This window comes from Thermobia domestica, chromosome 17 (assembly GCF_964235325.1).
Source record: "Thermobia domestica chromosome 17, izTheDome1.hap1.1, whole genome shotgun sequence".
Classification (NCBI taxonomy): domain Eukaryota; kingdom Metazoa; phylum Arthropoda; class Insecta; order Zygentoma; family Lepismatidae; genus Thermobia; species Thermobia domestica.
The window spans coordinates 9074040-9092366 of record NC_137470.1 but is presented as its reverse complement, the minus strand read 5'-3'; the positions used below and the strand labels follow the sequence as shown (position 1 = coordinate 9092366).

Below are 18327 nucleotides of genomic sequence, written 5' to 3'. Positions count from 1 at the left end.
CAATGCTTCTTAGGACGGTTCAATATTGGTTTAAGTGATTCAAAGACGGCAATTTCAACCTCAAAGACGTGCATCGCACCGAACGCCCCGCTCAGTTCGATTAGGAACGACTGAGTCAGCTTATTCACGAAGATCTACACCAAACAACAAGGGAATTGGCAGAAATAATGGAGTGCTCCCACAGTACTATAGAGCGTCACCTTCACTCGATGGGAAAGGTTCAAAACTTGGGCGCATGGGTTCCGCATGCCTTCACCGACAACAGCAAAAATCAACACACCACGATCGTCATCGGTCAAGACGTGGACACAAGCAGCGATTCCTCTACCGAATTGTTACCGTGAATGCAAAATGGTGCTGTACACCAACATGAAGCAAAGAATGGCTTAGTCCCGACAAACGGGCGACACCGCGAGCAAAACAAGATCTTCATCTGCGCTAAACGATGTGATTTCTACCGTCAAGGCATTAAACAGCTTGTTGAACATTGGGAAAAAATTGTAAAGAACAATGAAGAATACATTATTGATTGATTTTGTTCATTTCTTGTTTATTTTTGTGGAAACCTAAGCCTATAAAGAAAACGCAAACACTTGTGGGCCAACCCAATAGTACAAGGGCAAGAATATTGCTTCAACCGAATGGCAAGAAACGTGTTTTAATCACAAGGCTTATAACTAACTATAATAACTGTATATCTTAGAATTATATTTGATTTTATTGTTTTAGGAATTGACATTGACTATATTGTCAAACCTTAAATTTTTATCCATGTATAGTACTACAATAATAGCATTGAGTTATAAAACCTTCAGACTAGCTATATATTTGCTTTCATTCTCAGTACGTTAATAAAGATTATTATTACTATTACTGCAGGAGTATCCTGGTGATGAGATTCGCATTGAATTTGATCCTTATGATGAAAATGAACAGAGCTATTTCCTTTGCATTACTGAAGGCGGTCGAAGAGTTGCCATCGAACGTTTTAAAAAGTTAAAGCGAGATTGTTGCATAATGCTGCTCAGACGTTTAGAGCCGAGAGCAAAGGCATGGAAGAGCCTTGGAAGTGAGGTAGAGATGGAGAAAATCATTCCTGTTTCTCTGCGAAAAAAGGTAAGAATATGATTGTTGACTCAGTTTTAGATACCTAAGCAATATAACCACCCACAGAGGAGAAATAATAATGTATTTGGTATGGAAATTTGAGAGGCCAGTATGCTTGCCCTTATGGAACGTGGTTACAAGTTTTGATTTGGGTCTTCAATAACCTCAGGACATAAGCGTCAAGTTTGCATGTTAATAGGGTCCATACACAGTCCACGGTTTGTACAAACAAGGCTATTTGTGCAAACAGTTTGACCGTGTATGGTGCTGTATGAACTGTTCGCGCAAACGTTTGTGCAAACCTTTCTCACATCAAACTCGTTCGAAAATTGTTTACACGAACATGATGTTTGCGCAACCGTGTGGACCGTGTATGGGCTATGGCGTCAATGAATAGGAATCAAGAACTCTGGCGAGAATTTATTGAACTTTATCGAAATTAACCTGAACTATGGAAGGTAAAGAGAGAAAATTATAAAAACACGAATCTGAAAAATGCGGCGTACGGGAAATTGGTGGATAAAATGAAGGAAATAGATCACAATTCGGATAGAGAGTCAGTGAGGAATAAAATCAATTCACTTCGTTCTGCATACCGCAGGGAACTAAGGAAGATAAATGCAAGTACAAGATTTTCCTTTTTGGTTTCGCTGGTCTTTCCACTTCCAAGGTACAAGCAATTACTATCGCTAAACAAGCTGCTTCAGTGGACATGTTTACGCGATCAAACTCAAAATTGAACTGAAGTTTGTGCAAACAGTTGAACCGTGTATGGCCGAGTGTGTGCGCAAACACAGTGTTTGCACAAGCATGATGTTTGCACAAATCGTGGATCGTCTATGGGACCCTTAACAAGTAAAGAAGAACTTAATAAATGTTATGTATATCAATGCGAGGAGTGTTCAGAAAGTAAGATTACAAAGCCTGCAGTGAAACGTGTATATATACTATTTCATACAACGAATGCAGCCAACAGATAGTACGTAAATTAGGTTATTTTTGGACATAGTCTCCATATCGGTTGAGGCACTTTTATCGTGGGATGATGTTGAAGATTCTCTCCTGGTAAAAATCCTGTCCTTCCGTGTTCAGCCACGTTGCCACGAAGTGTTTCACCTTCTCGTCTGAAGAGAAGCGACGGCCTTCGAGGGCTCCTTCAAATGCAGATGAAAGTCGCTTTGAACGAGGTCTGCGCTGTAGGGAGGATGGTAGATGATGTCCCAGCTGTGTTCTCAAATCTGATGATGTCGTGCTGGGTCGAGCACTGCGCTCCTCGTCGGTGACATTTTCTCTAACAGCCGCAAAGTTTCGACACCATTCTGCGACATGCTGACGAGACACTACAGTCTCTCTGTAAACCTCTACCATCTTTCGGTGGATTTCAGCCGCGGTTACATGTTTTGCCCACAGAAATTAAATAACTGAGCGGAGTCCTTCCCGAGACTAGTTTTCCGAACGAGTCCCTGTTTGTGTTTACATACAACTAACATCATAGGTGGCGTGTGGTTGAAACTCTACACAGTTGCCAACTTCATGTATTAAAATTACAGAACACTCCTTATTCCTCTATAACAGACGAAGCTCGAGAAATATCGGCCTCGAAAGCTTAGTTTCTGATCCTCCTTCGTATAATCAACGAATTTGTTCACATATCTTATTGCAATAGATTAATTTTCATATCAGTTGTGTACTGTACTCACTCTTTTGTCGTCTAGGGGCATTTTTTCTAGGCTTGCGTCTCTCTCCATTTTATTTTAATGGTAAAAATTATACAGTGAGATAGATAAGAGGTAGAAAAAGTATATATGAAGTCAATTTTATCTTTATTTGAATTTAATATTGTTAATAATGTTGTGTTAATCAATTTTCATGAAAGTATCCATTCTTTCTTTTTCTTTCTGATATACGATTCAAGTGATTTTGCTCATACCATAAACAATTATTTCATTAATAGCGTTAATGTATGGCATAAATCATTTCTAATGATAAAATCCACAAGGGGTAGTTTGCTTTTCGGGTGAAGTTCAGAAAATACGTTATGATTTTGTTCGTATTTCACAAATAAGTGTTTTAGTAATAACTGCAGCATAACACGACTTAGTTTAAGAAATTTCAGTGTGGTGGCCCGTACCTTTTATTTAATGTATACATATATACCAGTGGACCGAAAACCGAACCCAGGTCTCCGGGTTACTGTGCCAGTGCACTAACTACTCTGGTTCTTGAATAGCCATATATTTTTATCTTCATTCTTGAGCACCGATTTTAAGAGTGATAATGTACGTTTGGTAAGGAAGCGGACTGTCTATCATAGTGGTTAGCGCATCAGTACTGTAAACCGGAAATTGGATTTGATTTTCGGTGTAGTTGCTTTTTATTTTCAAAGTTAAATAGAATATAATGTTATTAACCCTGAACTCTGTGAGGATCCTTCACTAGGTTTCCTGGGCCTTGGGACACCTATTTATCCTAGTTATTAGAGAGTTTTTATAGTGATATTGTATCATACTGCTTATAACAGGAAATTTTATAATAAAATTGGTAGTGAGAGGAAACGATTCCCGTGTCTGTGATTTGTTCTACCTACCTGCATTAAGCAGAACTTTACAATAAACAGTATATGAAAGAGATGGTTATTATTCAAAATATTTGAAAAAAAAAAAAAAAAGGTTCTTTGGGTTGTATTCCCGTTATTGTTCTGTGGTTATTCAACTTATAAAGATCGAGATTATGCGAAAACACTTAATGCACTTAAAAAAAAAAAAAAAAAAAAAATTAATCTAGCCGAATGGTTTCTGTCTTGTGTCTTTCAATTTACTCGTAGATGAGATATTCAATTTGAACTAAGTTTCAACTTATATGAACGCTCCAAAAACAAGTGTAAATCATTCCACGTTTAAAGAATTTTCGGCGTTTAAAAAGTCCCGCTTTTTAAAGATTAAATTCCGTCCCTGAAAAATTACAGGGCAACAAAAAGTGCTATACGACACATGAAAGTAGAAGCGGGCATAGTATGTTTCGATTAATGGATTTGTAATCCACGTGCGGCAGTCTGTTATAATTTGATTTTAGCGTTTCTATCACCAGTGAGGCTACATGAGATGTGGACGAACAGCTTAACGGGGGATCCGAATCACTTGAACTCTTGCCGGGAACTCTTGTTAGAATTATCTGAACGTATAATTTCCCCTATTATTGTCTCTGTTAACCTACAGAGCATTATCGTACACGGTAAGATTTTACTTTACTGATTCTCTTCCAGACTTATTCAAAATATTTTGATCGTTCAAAATAAATGAACATGAAACTCCAATTATCTGGATTAATGAGTTCTGGATGTAACCCTGATATGCAGAAATCTGGATAATTGGGAAATGCATCATCACGAATAAAAGATACAAAAAACTTTGAAATGAAATCTCTTATTTTAATGTCCCACAATTATGATTTTTAGGCTACGGGAGACGATGATTAAAGCAAGTGAATGATGGAAGAATTGGTGGAATGAAAAGTGGGAGGAAATAAGAGTATCCCGAGAATACGTGCGGACACGATGTTGTCCACCAGATACTTACTTGGTCGGGGATTGAACCAGAGACCCCACGCACCAGAGGTAAGCGCTCTGCCACTGAGCCATTGTACGCCTCTAATAAAAGGTACGAGACACCGCACTAGACTTTCTGGCTCCAATTTCTTAAAATAAATCACGTTATAATGCAGGTATTGGAGAAACATGTATTTTTGAAATACGAACAAAATTATAAGGCGCTTTCGGGAAGTTTCGTCTGAACAAAACTCAGCCTCAAAAGAAAACTAGCCCTTGTGAATATTTTCGTGAGAAAAAAAAAAATGAAATTAAGTTTTACATTACACGGTTATGCCGGTTAGGCTGAAGGAGACTATGATGATGAGAAATGAATGAAATGGTGGAATGAAGAAAATGGGAGAAAACGGGGGAACCCCGAGAAAACACACGCATACGGTGTTTGTCTACCAGAAGGTTCACTTGGCGCGAGCTGGGATCGAACCAAGAACCCCGTGCACCAGAGGTGAACGCTCTACCACTGAGCCACCGCGGCCCCCATTTTCGTAAGAAGTAATAGCGGCATCTTCTTCTGTGCAGAAAGAATTAAAGGCTGTGCTCTATTCAAATTAGCCTTAAGGCATACAGTTAGTTGAATATTTCAATATTGATTGATGGATGTGTTCCAGGTGACTATGGAATTCGGAATAGCGGCAACTGCTGTGCGGAAAGAATATAAATTTTGTGATCGAAGTCCTGATGATACAAATGATGGGTTTGTCGAGAATCCACCGAAGGAAGCTGAGGGTGTTATCGCATTACAGAAAGATGCTGGCGTGCAAGTAAGTATTTTCTTTTCTTTTCTTTTTTTTTTTTCCTATTTGAAAATCACGAATGCTCTATATTTTACGAGTTCAGTCGACTTCATCCAATAGGGATCAAACTTGGCGTGATGATTAGACCTTGATCTGTTATACATGCATGTGAAATATTGTTTAACGGCTTTTGCTTCCCGAGTTTTGAACGATCAAATTTTGGGTCACATTAATAAAAAATAAGTCATCCGATTTAAATTAATCTTGCTATAGTTTGTTTCTTTAACCGGAGTGCAGTTCGCATATAAAGAATGCCGCCTTCTACGTGTGGTGGCTCGTGCTATAAATAAGTCATCGTCGGAGGGATTTTGCGGAAAACACTCCGATGACTAAATGGCCAACCTGAAGCATCATTTCAAACAATTGACAGTCACTCATCCACTCCACGTGGAGTCTTAGTTGCCACAGATTGAAATGCTGTCCTTTAAGTTAGTGCTGGATTCCCTGTTCCCAAGACCAGCTTCCTTGTTCTTACATTGTCTGACATCTGTTTTATATTAGCCATAGTATTGCGAAGAACAGACACAGTGGGTGTTAAGACGTTGCAACCCTGGAAATGTAGTCAAAAGATGGATGGAGGAAGGAAAGGATACTGTTGTAAATATCAACATGGAAACTTGAAAGAAATTTGCCGAACTACACTTCTGTTGAGTGAACACACTATAAACCTTGACTGGTTGTACAAAACTGTGAAATATTGCGTGCAGAACTTAGTTCCTAAGTTATGCACAAGGCTCTAAATCAGCACATTGAGCATAATAAAAACGTAATCGAAACTATAATAGACTCACGGTTATCCGAAGTAATCGGGAACGAGGCTACCGTGGATACACAAAAACTCGGATAATATGGAGATCAGTTGTTACACATGCTATAAATGACAAAACAGTATTTCACATACATACAGTACCATACGATTTTTTTAAAAGTCAGTGATTGTTTTCTGGGACACCTTTTGGTCTCTCTTTGATGCTGCGATGTTATAGCAAAACGCGATGACAGACGGCTGAGCCCAAAGATTTGGCGCTTAGCGATTCGGCAACAGCCAATATACACGCCATATCATACAAAACTTTTTTTTTTTTTTTGACTGGCTCGGTTAACCGGGACTCGGAAAAGCAGAGTTTACTGTATTTAAAATAGAAATTAAAGGTCAGTTTTGGACAGAAAATAAATCACATGAAGGACATTTTACGATTAAATTTATTTCACTTGTATAACAACGTCCTTTGCTGTACGATGGACAGTAATTTATTTGTTTTATCTATCGCGACTCGAAACTGGTGTTAGGACACGACATAGTAATCCTCCTTGTTATTACTTAACAAACTGATTGGACGTATACTGAATATTAGTAAGCTTGAACTAACCTAAGCATCCGTTCCTTTTCAACTTGTCTGCATCACCAACTTTAATATAATGAATAAAAGATACCAATTTATTTTTTATTTAAAATAATACCAATTTATGTTTTATTTTTGAATAATTGGTTTGTTCTATTAACCAAGATTCTGTATACAACCATCATTTTTAAAATATTGCAATTATTTGCTTCCTGAATTAATTTTGGACTTTATTAAGTGAGAACATTTTGATCACTAGGAAAGAACACTCCGATGTCTCTGTTACTAATGGTTCAGAAAACTCTGTGTAGCCGTTTGTTCCGTTACTTAAAAAGCATCAAGCAAGCAATGTCTTCAACAAATATCTTTTGTTTTTTTCCCGTAGCTGAAACCACTTTGTAATAATCGTGCATTCCAGACAGACTTTGAAGGGCCTCAAAATAGATGCATTGAATATAAATACGATCAAGATTACGAAGTTCTACAGCGAGATACTATCTCAGATGACCAGATTATGAATCGCATGAGAAAATATATACCGATGTAAGTGTTTATATGTTGCTATTTGTAAAATACATTACAAATTTGTTATTATTTGTACGAGGAAGGATCAAAAAGTAACGCACAGCAATTTCTCAACGCAACATTACAGTTCTAGGACGTGGAAATTGAAAGGGAATTACTTTGAAGTTGGCATTGTAGTTGGTAGTTGTTCGGTTCGACATACCTCTAGTGACAGAAGCGTGAAGTACTGAGCGAAGATGGCGTATGTTATTGCAGTCTATTTGTGAAGAGTAGAGAGATTTAGCTCGTTTTTTTGTAGGCGAAAGGCGAAAACCCGATTGAATTCAGAGGGAAATGGTATGCATGTATGATGAAGGACTGTATAGACAATATCAACATTTTCAAATGGTGCAAATTCTTTGAAGAAAAATGTGTAAACTTTCCGGATTTGTCATGTGTTGGGCGTGCAATAACAGCATATCAGACCCATTGAAGAGGCAATTCGTAATAATTGGCGAATCCATCTCTGAACATTGTCAAACATGTTCCAACATTTTGTATGGTACACTCATGTCCAAAATTATTGTTGCATGTCTATAAATATGTTGTTGTAGGAATATAACTTGATAATGAATTCTCCCGGTATTTCTTATAATGTTAGTATGTGTATAATCGACAGACATGTATGTGGGAAATTTCATGTCAAAAGAGTAGTAAATAAGAACAATATAACAAAAATCAAACTCTCTTGTCCATTTAGCAACATTTTGTTCTACTCATTCTAAGTTTCGCATTTATAATTCTTTTCCTATGCAATTTACCACAAATATACATTTACCGATTATACACATAGTATGAGTATTAAAAGTACCCTGTAAAATAATTATCAAATTATATTCTTACAAGAAGACAATTGTTGATATGCGACAATCATTTTGGACATGAGTGTACATCGTGTTAATTCCGATAACGAAGTCTAAGTCGGTTGTGCATAGATGGCTACACTTCGAAAAAACGGGCTTCTTTGAACAAGGTAGTTTTAAACTTGTGCCACAATAGGGTAAATGTTTTGAGAGACTTGGCTCCTATGTTTCAAAGTAGCTGTAATATAAGTTTGTATATATATTCTTGCTGTTATCTATTATACTTTCCTCTACATAAGTTATTGTGCTTCACTTATTGAACTGCCCTCGTAAAACAGTAGAAACTAAATATTGATGATATTTGTTTATGCTGCCTATTCTTTAAGAGAAGAGGAATAAAGAGTATGGGTTACCACACTAAACTTTCTCGCTCTCACTACTTAAATTGGATCATATTCATCCTGTACTTATTACGCAATCATCATGCTGTAGAGTCAGTCCATTCTAAGTGATCAAGCATATGCCGTTCGACCATCACCAAAAAATCTAATTTTTTCGTGAATGATTATATCATGGTACTTCAAAACCATAATTAATTATTATTATTATTATTATTTACAACATTCCATGGCGACGCAGCGACTGCCGCAATTTTGCGTTTTTACGATTTTAGGCGTTTACATTGTTTTGAATATCTCAGCATGTATTTGTCCTATCAAATTAAAAATTGCTGGACGTCTCCAAGTCGTGCAGAGCTAAAACTTTAATCTTTTAACATTTTTGCCTAAAACCACTTGAAAGGGGTGAAATCAGGGCCTACAGTAGCAACATTTTTGGACATTTAAGACATGTTTGGGAAGAGGAAACAACTGACGTAGAAGTCTGAATTTGTGTGTGCATGTAGCACGGGACCATAAGTTTATATACAAAAATTTCCAGACCTGTAGCTTCTCCCAAAGGTCTGAAAAAAAAAGTAAGGTTGTCGAATTATGCCAATTTGGTATCTTTCACTGTTCAATATCTCCAATAGGCCTGCATAAAAAAATCTGAAATTTTGGGAATAGTTAGTCCTTCAGTATACCATAACACACAACAAAGCACGTTTTGTGTTTTTGACCAAAAGGGGGTCAAAGTATTAAGTAATGAGTCATACTCTAGAAGGTGCTTTGTTCACAAATTCAACTGGAAATTCGTTGTTGTAAAGTAAAATAAAATAGGATGAATGGTTAGTCCAGTCAAGGCTCTCAAGTTCGTTTCTTTCCTCTAGTTATAACACTGTCTTATTACACCCACAGCAGCACTGGTGAAGAATGCCGCTATCAGCAGAAGGCGAGACAAGTCAAAATGCACACTTGACAAAAAGTCTATAAGTACTCATTGTTTTTGCTGTTTGCTATATCAGTGATATTCAGTCCTATTTATTCTTGTTTAAACTGTTAATTCATGCACGAGGCTGTTGTCCTTTCGTTTGATCTACATTCCGCAGTTAGTGTTTACAGCGAGTAAGTGTTCACTGACTTCGGAATGTAGATCAAATGAAAGGACAACAGTCTCCTGCATGGTTTGACAGTTAAAACAAGAATAAACAGGGATGAATATAATTGATATAGCAAACAGCAAGGAAAATGAGTACTTACGGACTCTTTGTCAAGTGTGCATTTTGACTTGTCTCGGCTTCAGCTGATAGCGACATTCTTCGCCAGTGCTGCTGTGGGTGTGATAAGACAGTGTTACAACTAGGGGAAAGAAACGAGCTTGACAGCCTTGATTGGACTAACCATTTTACTTCACACCACCTACTTTATTTTACTTCACAACAACGAATTTCCAGTTGAATTTGTGAACAAAGCACCTTCTAGAATATAACGTCATTACTTAATACATTGACCCCTTTTTGCTCAAAAACACAAAACGCGCTTTGTTGTCTGTTATGGTATACTAAAGGACTAACTATTCCCAAAATTTCAGATTTTTTTATCCAGGCCGACTGGAGATATTGTACAGTGAAACATGCCAAATTGGCATAATTCGACAACTTTATGTTTTTTTTTTTTTTTTTTTCTTTCTTTCTTTCTCAGACCTTTGGGACAAGCTACAGGTCTGGAAATTTTTGTGTATAAACTTATGGCCCCGTGCTACATGCACACACAAATTCAGACTTCTACGTCAGTTGTTTCCTCTTCCCAAACATGTCTTAAATGTCCAAAAATGTTGCTACTGTAGGCCCTGATTTCACCTCTTTCAAGTGGTTTTAGGCAAAAATGTTAAAAGATCAAAGTTTTAGCTCTGCACGACTTGGAGACGTCCAGCAATTTTTAATTTGGTAGGACAAATACATGCTGAGATATTCAAAACAACGTAAACGCCTAAAATCGAAAAAAAAGAAAAAAAACACACACACACACACACTTATACACAAAATGGTGGCAGTCGCTGCGTCGCCACGGGATGTTATAAAAATAATTAATTGTGGTTTTGAAGTACCCTGATATAGGATAAACATTCATGAAAAAATTAGATTTTTTTGAAAAGGTCGAGCGGCAATTTTTCTTTTTTCTCGATCACTTTGGATAGATTGACCCTGTAGTTATTAAATAATCATATCATGCTGTAGTTATTACAAATGGAGTTTTAGAAAGCTTTGTGTCGAAGAAAATTCATCCCACGAGTAAATTACCCATTTTTTTAATCAAAAATTATTTATATCATATTCTAGGTTACTTAATGCATCATTTATTTACGAAATGTGAACAAAATTGCCTAAGTCGTTTTGGAGAAAATCATCCGAAAAAACTGACCCCTTGTAAAGTTTTTAATTAAAAATCATTTATATCTTATTGTAAATAAATTTGTTAGTGAAACTTTTATTTATGAAATATGAATAAAATTTCCTAAATCATTTTTGAGAAAAATTTCCCGATAGTGAAGCAACGTTTTTGGATTTCTCCCAGCGATGATTCTACTATATTATTGGTTGTACTGGGTCCGGTAGTATTTTTGATAATGATACCTTTCAATACTGATGCCACATCAATTCTATATGCGGATGATATTACACTAGTTAATATAAATACAAGCTTTAAAGAAGTGTATATAGAAGCCCAAGGCGTTAACTGAGGTAGTGATATGGTTTAAAATAAATGACTTTGTGCTAAATCGATATAAAACAAAAGTAACCGTTAGCTTCAATCACTGCAATGACAAAGGAAACTATGATGAAACTGATGTTAAATTTCTTGGGATACGTGAGACAGCCAACTAACCTGGGAAAAACATGTAAAATTGTACGTACAAAGCTCTCCCGAGTCCTCTTTCTGTTAAGAAAACTAAAAGATACAGTTTCCCATGAGTATATGAGAAATTCATATTTTTCATTTTATTCATAGTATAATTGGATATGATATTTTGCTTTGTTGTAACAGTAGTCAAGCACATCATGTCCTAGTTTTGCAAAACAAAGCTATCAGGATTATTGTTGGAACACATGATAAAGAACACTGTAAACCATTATTTATCAGGCTTAAGATAATAACAGTAGTTAATGTATATATTTATCAAGTGCTACTTTACAGTAAACAAAACCTTGCAAATCTGACACTTAGGGATGAAGTACATACATATAATACTAGATGGTGTAAGAAAATTGATGTACCCTTCACTAGATTATCGAAGATCAGAAGTAGTTATTTAGTTTTAGGACCAAAGCTGTTTAATAAACTGACAACCTCCATACAGCAGCTGCCGTTAAAGGTTTATAAAAGAAAGTTATATGATTGGTTAATAGCAAATCCATTTTCTCGATTCAAGAGTTCAGTGAATGTGAAGAAATTGTGTTGTAATTTGCAGTGTCCTTTTGTTTCATATATTATTACGCTGTTTATTATAGTATTAACCAGGAACTGAATGTTTGTGTTATGATTTTTTTCTTATCTATATCTACATGTATATCTCATTTGGATGTTGTCTATTGCTTGTAAAGCTTAATGACAATAAAATATTCTGTTCTATTCTAGTCTAGTCTGTTGGTTTTTGAAAAATAAACAAAATTGTTAGAGCCATTTTCAAGATCCTCTTTTTAATTTTTCACTACCCTTATTTTTAGGGGTAGAAAGAAAATTCGAAAAACCCTTTTGGAGAATATCATTTAAGAAAAGTTTGAAATTTGACTCAGGAACGTTAAACGATATGGCCTATAGGCGAGTGTACTATTAGTGTATCGAGTTTTCTCGCGTCAGACAAAATGAGTTGCTCGTCATGGAACACCAGCTAGGTTCTGCCTATCATCTCACTTTCTTAATAAATTGCCTTGCGCTAAAACAGCAAGGAAGCTAGAAGAGGTCCACTTATCCAAGCGGATCCTCACTTCGTGATAATGTCCGAAGTAACAAACCCAACACAATAATGCTAGAATAAGGGACTCAACAACTGCTAGACAGTCTAGTGGCTCGATAGAGTAGAATAGGCAAAGTAACTGCTCATTCTTATTTGCTTACACTACTTTTATTATTACCAGGCATAACTACTTAGGAAGCTATTTTTTACGAAACATGATTCCAAAGCGTGATGAACTGACGGACAGACATCGAAAAATCACTTTCGTGGTACGTAGGAGTCATGAAACGTGTAAATCCGTTGAAATCTTGAATTTGATTTTTTTCACCATCACCATACTTTCTTCTCCCTTATCTCTCGAAAGAAAGGAAAAGAAAAAAAAAAAAAAAAAAACTTGAACTTGTAAATCGTTGTAGAAACAAATAGCGTATCTCGGCGATAATATACCAGAGACCCCGAAACTGGCTAAATGGACTTTTAGTATTATGTTTGTATGGTTCTCAATATCTGTAATTTCTTCTGAGATCTGAAATTACTTTTAATTCTTTCTAAATGTATTTCCTGTTCTCAGGGCCGGCAAATAGGCAATTTGCCACCCCGTATAATGGTATCATTTGTTGCCCTCCCGGTTTCTCCAGAAAGAACAAATCTTAAAAGCCACGATTTTAAAGATGGTACCGCATCATGAACAGCCAAGGGGAGTTAAAGAGCACTCGCACTCAGAAAGGCCTAAACACTACAAGTTTTTTTAAATAGTAATCTATTATATTAGTGAAAGATAAAGCGAAAACACCTGCAGCGGAAAGATGTTAATTCTTCTTTTAAAATTCAATATCGAGCTTCAATCTCAATGTATCAGTTTGCAATTCTAGCGGAACTAGCTCTTTAAACTTTACTTCTTGATTTTGCTTCTACGTCTGTCTTTAAAAAAAAAAAAAAAAAAATGTTTCCACCTTCAATGATAAGGAACTTGTTTGTGACAAAGACAAGACTAATTTTTATATCAAAACTGTGATAACTAACTAAATGATAAGGTGTTCAACACTGTTCGAGAATCGAGTTCTTGTATTTGACAACAATCAAGCAATTCGTGCTGAGATTTGTTTAACCGTTTGCTTTAGCACTGTCCATGTGACTTCAAAACTAATGTGAACTAAACATGATTTATGAATGTAGTAATCCAATAGAAGGTCAGCTTAGTAAATTTAACTACCATCATGATAAAGTCTGTTTCCAACAACAAATATTTATTTTAAATAATATACTTATGACAGATTTTGTAGCCCCTCGAAACTTGACGCCCCGTGTAAATGCATGTATTGCACATATGGTAGAGCCGGCCCTGCCTCTTCTGTAGAATATTTGTTTTAGTTTTAAAGTCAATGCTTTTATTATATTCAAAGTATTATTATCATTTGTGCTTAAAATGTCATGAAAATTACTAATTATATCAGAATGATTTTACATTCAATTTTTACAGGACATTTCAGGTGATGGATGAGGTTTCACTGTTTGATGACTCTTACAAAGATATTATTCTAACCCTTGCAGAGAAGAATCCATTTGAAAAAGTTAGTTACTACAGTTTCCGTTTTAAGGAGTTAAGCTCTTTCCATTGTCTAAGATACAACCAAGGAAAACTAGTAACTTTTGTCGATTGGCACACCACTCTGAAAGGTAAGGGTTTGATATGTTCTATAACCAGTGGTCGAAGTGAGACGGCTTACACATCAAACATTTTATTTCTTGTATAGAAATAATTTCTAATTTGGCAACACCGACATTTTGTTATCTTTCTCCTACCTTTCACTTTTAAAATGAGGTATCTACAAAGTTCACCCCTTGCTCCTACGCAAGAATTCGTGTTGGTTGCAGATACGGGTCACATGACAGAAAGAAATGAGTCATGGGCCGAATCCAAACCAAAGCTACTGCACTGGGGCGACTTAGATCGGAAAGTTTTGTTACGAGTTTGCCCGGAATTCTTTTGTGTCTACAGTGATGAAGAAATACACAACTGAATCTGGAATTCACAGAAAAAAATATAGTTAATGCAGTCAAAAACTAGTTGATCTCCCTCTGGAACAGTTTAAGCCAGAAGAATTTGTGAAATCCTGAGTTGGAAAGGGACACACAAGTACAGATGATGTCAACACCATGAAAGAGACCTAAAGTAACATGGAACATCCAGGGATGAAGCCATTATGTAGAGTTTGCGTTTTATATTTTGTTGTGCCATATTTAATTGTTCTTTCTTACCTATCCGCGTGTCTTTTTGCCTTAATGCATATAAATGCCGTCGTTTTGACCATGAGCGGATTGTTTAGGTGTTATTTGCTGTGAGGGACGAAACTTCCAGGGGTTTGGAATACCCCTCAGTCGAGTGAGAAGTCTGGGAGTTTTCCCGTCGGAAATTATTCAAAAAGTGTTAATAGAACAACTCGGTTTTTGAACATTTTCGTGTATATACAACATAAGGGGATATTTTTTACTTTTTTTCTGGAATTTGGGGGGATTGAAGCCAAAGCCGCTCCATATCGTTCCTCAGTAACTACGGAGAAGCTCTTCGATGGTTTTGAGTCATTATGTAAATAGAAATGTAATCTTTTAGGCAACATGTCCTCACTGTGTTTCAACATTTAGATAGCCGGTATGTGGAATCAAATCGTAATAAAACATACCGCCTCTGTTTTTTTCCCCCTCTTTGAACACTGTCAATAATTGTACTTCAACTAATTAGTAGACACTAACAAATAGATTAATCACAATTTTTTTCAGGTTAAAACTCAAAGAGAACAGTTTTTCAGGTTTCCCGTGGCTCTGCGTATACAAGTACAGTCCGATTTCAATAGGCTATTTGATTTGGCTGCCATGTGTATGGATTTCCATACACACGGCTCCTTCATGGAGCGCCTCGTGTATGGTTTTCCATACATACATTTATAGATTGTACTTTTTCACGTTCGCTTATAGGTGTGTATGCTATTACATACATATGTCGTAGAAGTCAATCCACGCCGCGTGTATGCAAAACCATACACAAAGAAAATTATACATTTATGGGGTTAAAACAAAGGCGAAAACAAAGTATTAGTGGCGGATTGTTGCCCGTGGCGCACAGATGAGAAAGGTCAAAATATATAGTGGCGGTCAACATGTTAATGCAGACTAATCAACATATAATAGCATCAGGTGTACACCACTTGGAGAATTTTGGTGTCTATGGCGTGATATTTTGTCATTCATATTGAAATCGGAAGTGATAGTAAATTTCTACTACTTCCGACTTTAATATAGAGATTAAAAAAGGTTCCTACTGGTCAGGAAAATCAGGGAAAACTGAGGGAAAGTGGTGCAGGTGAGGGAAGCTCAGAAAAAAAACTGGAAATCAGGGAAATTCTGTAAAATATTTTTTTTCTGACATTAATTGTACACCAATTTCAGTTTAGCTAACCATTATAATACCTATTTGGTTTATACTGCTGTTTTCTTTTATTCCTGTATGTATGAGCAATTGACTACTATTTATCTCTATAGAATAAATGTTCTCATTTATAAATATTCACCGTTATTTCTTATTTATGTGTCAACGTCATCCGATACCTGTCACGAAAGTCAGGGAATTTCCTGTCAAAGGTCAGAGAAAGTCAGGGAAATAGATTTCTCCAGATCAGTAGGAACCCTCTAGCATGGAGACAGAATATATTCTTGGGACACTTAATTGATTGCAGAAATCAGTATCCATTTATATACTACCATATTTACAGAGATTAACGTTAAAACCAGAAGTTGTTGATTTCAGCCATTTTTGGTTTGAATAGAGGGTTAAGATAGAGAATAGTATCTATTCTTAAAACGGTAAATCGGTTCCAATATAATAACAAAAAAAAACTCGCTATTTCCCATCGTTCTTTCTGTGCGTAGATCAGTATTGAAACCGGAAGTTGTGCATTTCTGTCACTTCCTGTTTTAATATAGAGATTAGAGTGAAGATGGAGTCTATACTTAAGGTGTCATTTCTATATTAAAAGAAGTAGCAGTGTATAGAAGGTGGGACCTATATGTTAGGTGCCACCCCAACATTTGCCTGGTGTGAATGAGGAAAACTTAGGAAAACCTCACACAGGATGCTGGCGTGAAAAATCTTTTACACTTTTTTGACCAGGTGTCCCCACCTAAAATCGAACCCGGGACCGCTCGCACCAAACACGACAGCAATAGCTGGTGATGAATAAATACTACAAGATAATTGCCATGAATAATTCAAATGAATTCATTGAAAGCTCAGAAGGCAAAGTAATTTAGTAATTTACAAATTTCCATTTCCAACTGGATATACGAGTCAAGGAAAGTTTATTGCTAAACGATTACATCTTTAGCAAATAATTTATAGTTTTCAGTTTTGTTCAAACGTATAGTCGTGAAAGAAGATTCGATGATCCCACTGCTAATGTTGGTCCTACTTTACATCTATTACTACCAAACTCAAAAACCACAATTCACTTGATTTCTTCAAGGAAAGAAGAAAGACAAGAATGTGTTTGTTACTAAATCCTGGCGTTCCTCAGCTCTGAGTCTGGCCTTGACTTTACTACAGTGTGGGTCACGATGTTTCCTACACTTACGGGTTAAACTCAATTATATTTAAATCCAGAAATATTTAGACACGCTATTTTAGTTGAACATTCTTAAATGTGATCATTTAAACTAATACGCAATATTAATGATTCCCAACCTGGCACACGCGGGAATCAATCAGAACTATTTCAATTAAATTTTTGAACTATGATTTCGGTTAAAGAATTTTGAGTACCTACTCAACCCAACTGAAACTACACTGAACGTTAGAAGAAATGCAAAATAATACAAATTATTTAGCCCTTTAACGTTAATATTAAAAAAGAAATCCATTTTATTAATTTATTAATTGACCGTTATTTCTAATGGCAAAGTCAATTAGTATTTAAAAGTCAATTAAATTCTCATTAATTACGAACTTTAGTCCAACGAACTTCTACTTTTAACCTCAATATTCATGACAACTATTCCTTTAAATTTCCGCCAAATTAGAATGGATATTCACCTTTAATTAAACACATTTAACTGCTAACAAATTTAGATCCCTTATCTATCACTTGTTCTACTGTAGAAATGGCACTACAGAACAGTTTCCTTTAGAATCATCTTTAATCTTTCAATTACAAACACCTCAAATCCAAGCATTACGTTTTTAGCTAAAACTGTCAGATTCCTCGTTCTTCGCATGGGGAGAATACTTTCATTTTGGGCATAAACGGCAATGGATGCTGAATTTGGATTTAAACCGCATCGGAAGTGTCACTGTTCGTCTCAACGACTCCGAAAACTACGGATTCGACACTAATATCGATCATTTTTAAATATCACTTCCCCATCCCAAAAGTTCGACCGTGAAATTGAAATGATAAAATCCATCCCAGGCTAGAACCTCATCTATGTAGCAAATTTGATCGAGATCGGTCGGGCGGTTCAAGACTTATCCCTTCCGTCCACCTTCCTTAGGTTCTACCGTCAAAGTAAAATGATAAAAACCATCATAGGCTCGAACAGGTTTAATCGAAGTCCCCACGCGCGCAAGTCACTCGGTTCTCCCGCTATCCTCAAGCTTCACGAACTGAGGCTCTGCCACCTGGCTCCCAGGTTTTATTGTCCTGGTCGCCAGGGGGCGAGCCTTGATTGGCTGAGGGTAGTGAGAGGATCGAGCCCCCGGCTCGTGAGGCTTCATCTGCTTTATTTTCATC

At 36.3% G+C, this 18327-nt stretch overlaps 1 protein-coding gene across 5 annotated transcripts in view; it reads left to right on the top strand.

Moving 5' to 3' along the window:
• LOC145674562 (dynein axonemal intermediate chain 3-like) overlaps positions 1-18327 on the top strand; it is a 141175-nt gene that overhangs the window by 55895 nt on the left and 66953 nt on the right. For all 5 annotated transcript variants that reach the window (XM_081744746.1, XM_081744748.1, XM_081744743.1 and 2 more), the window contains 4 exons: positions 880-1116; positions 5320-5472; positions 7234-7391; positions 14028-14224. In XM_081744746.1, the coding sequence (XP_081600872.1) occupies positions 880-1116; positions 5320-5472; positions 7234-7391; positions 14028-14224 (745 nt within the window). The remainder of the gene's footprint in view (positions 1-879; positions 1117-5319; positions 5473-7233; positions 7392-14027; positions 14225-18327) is intronic.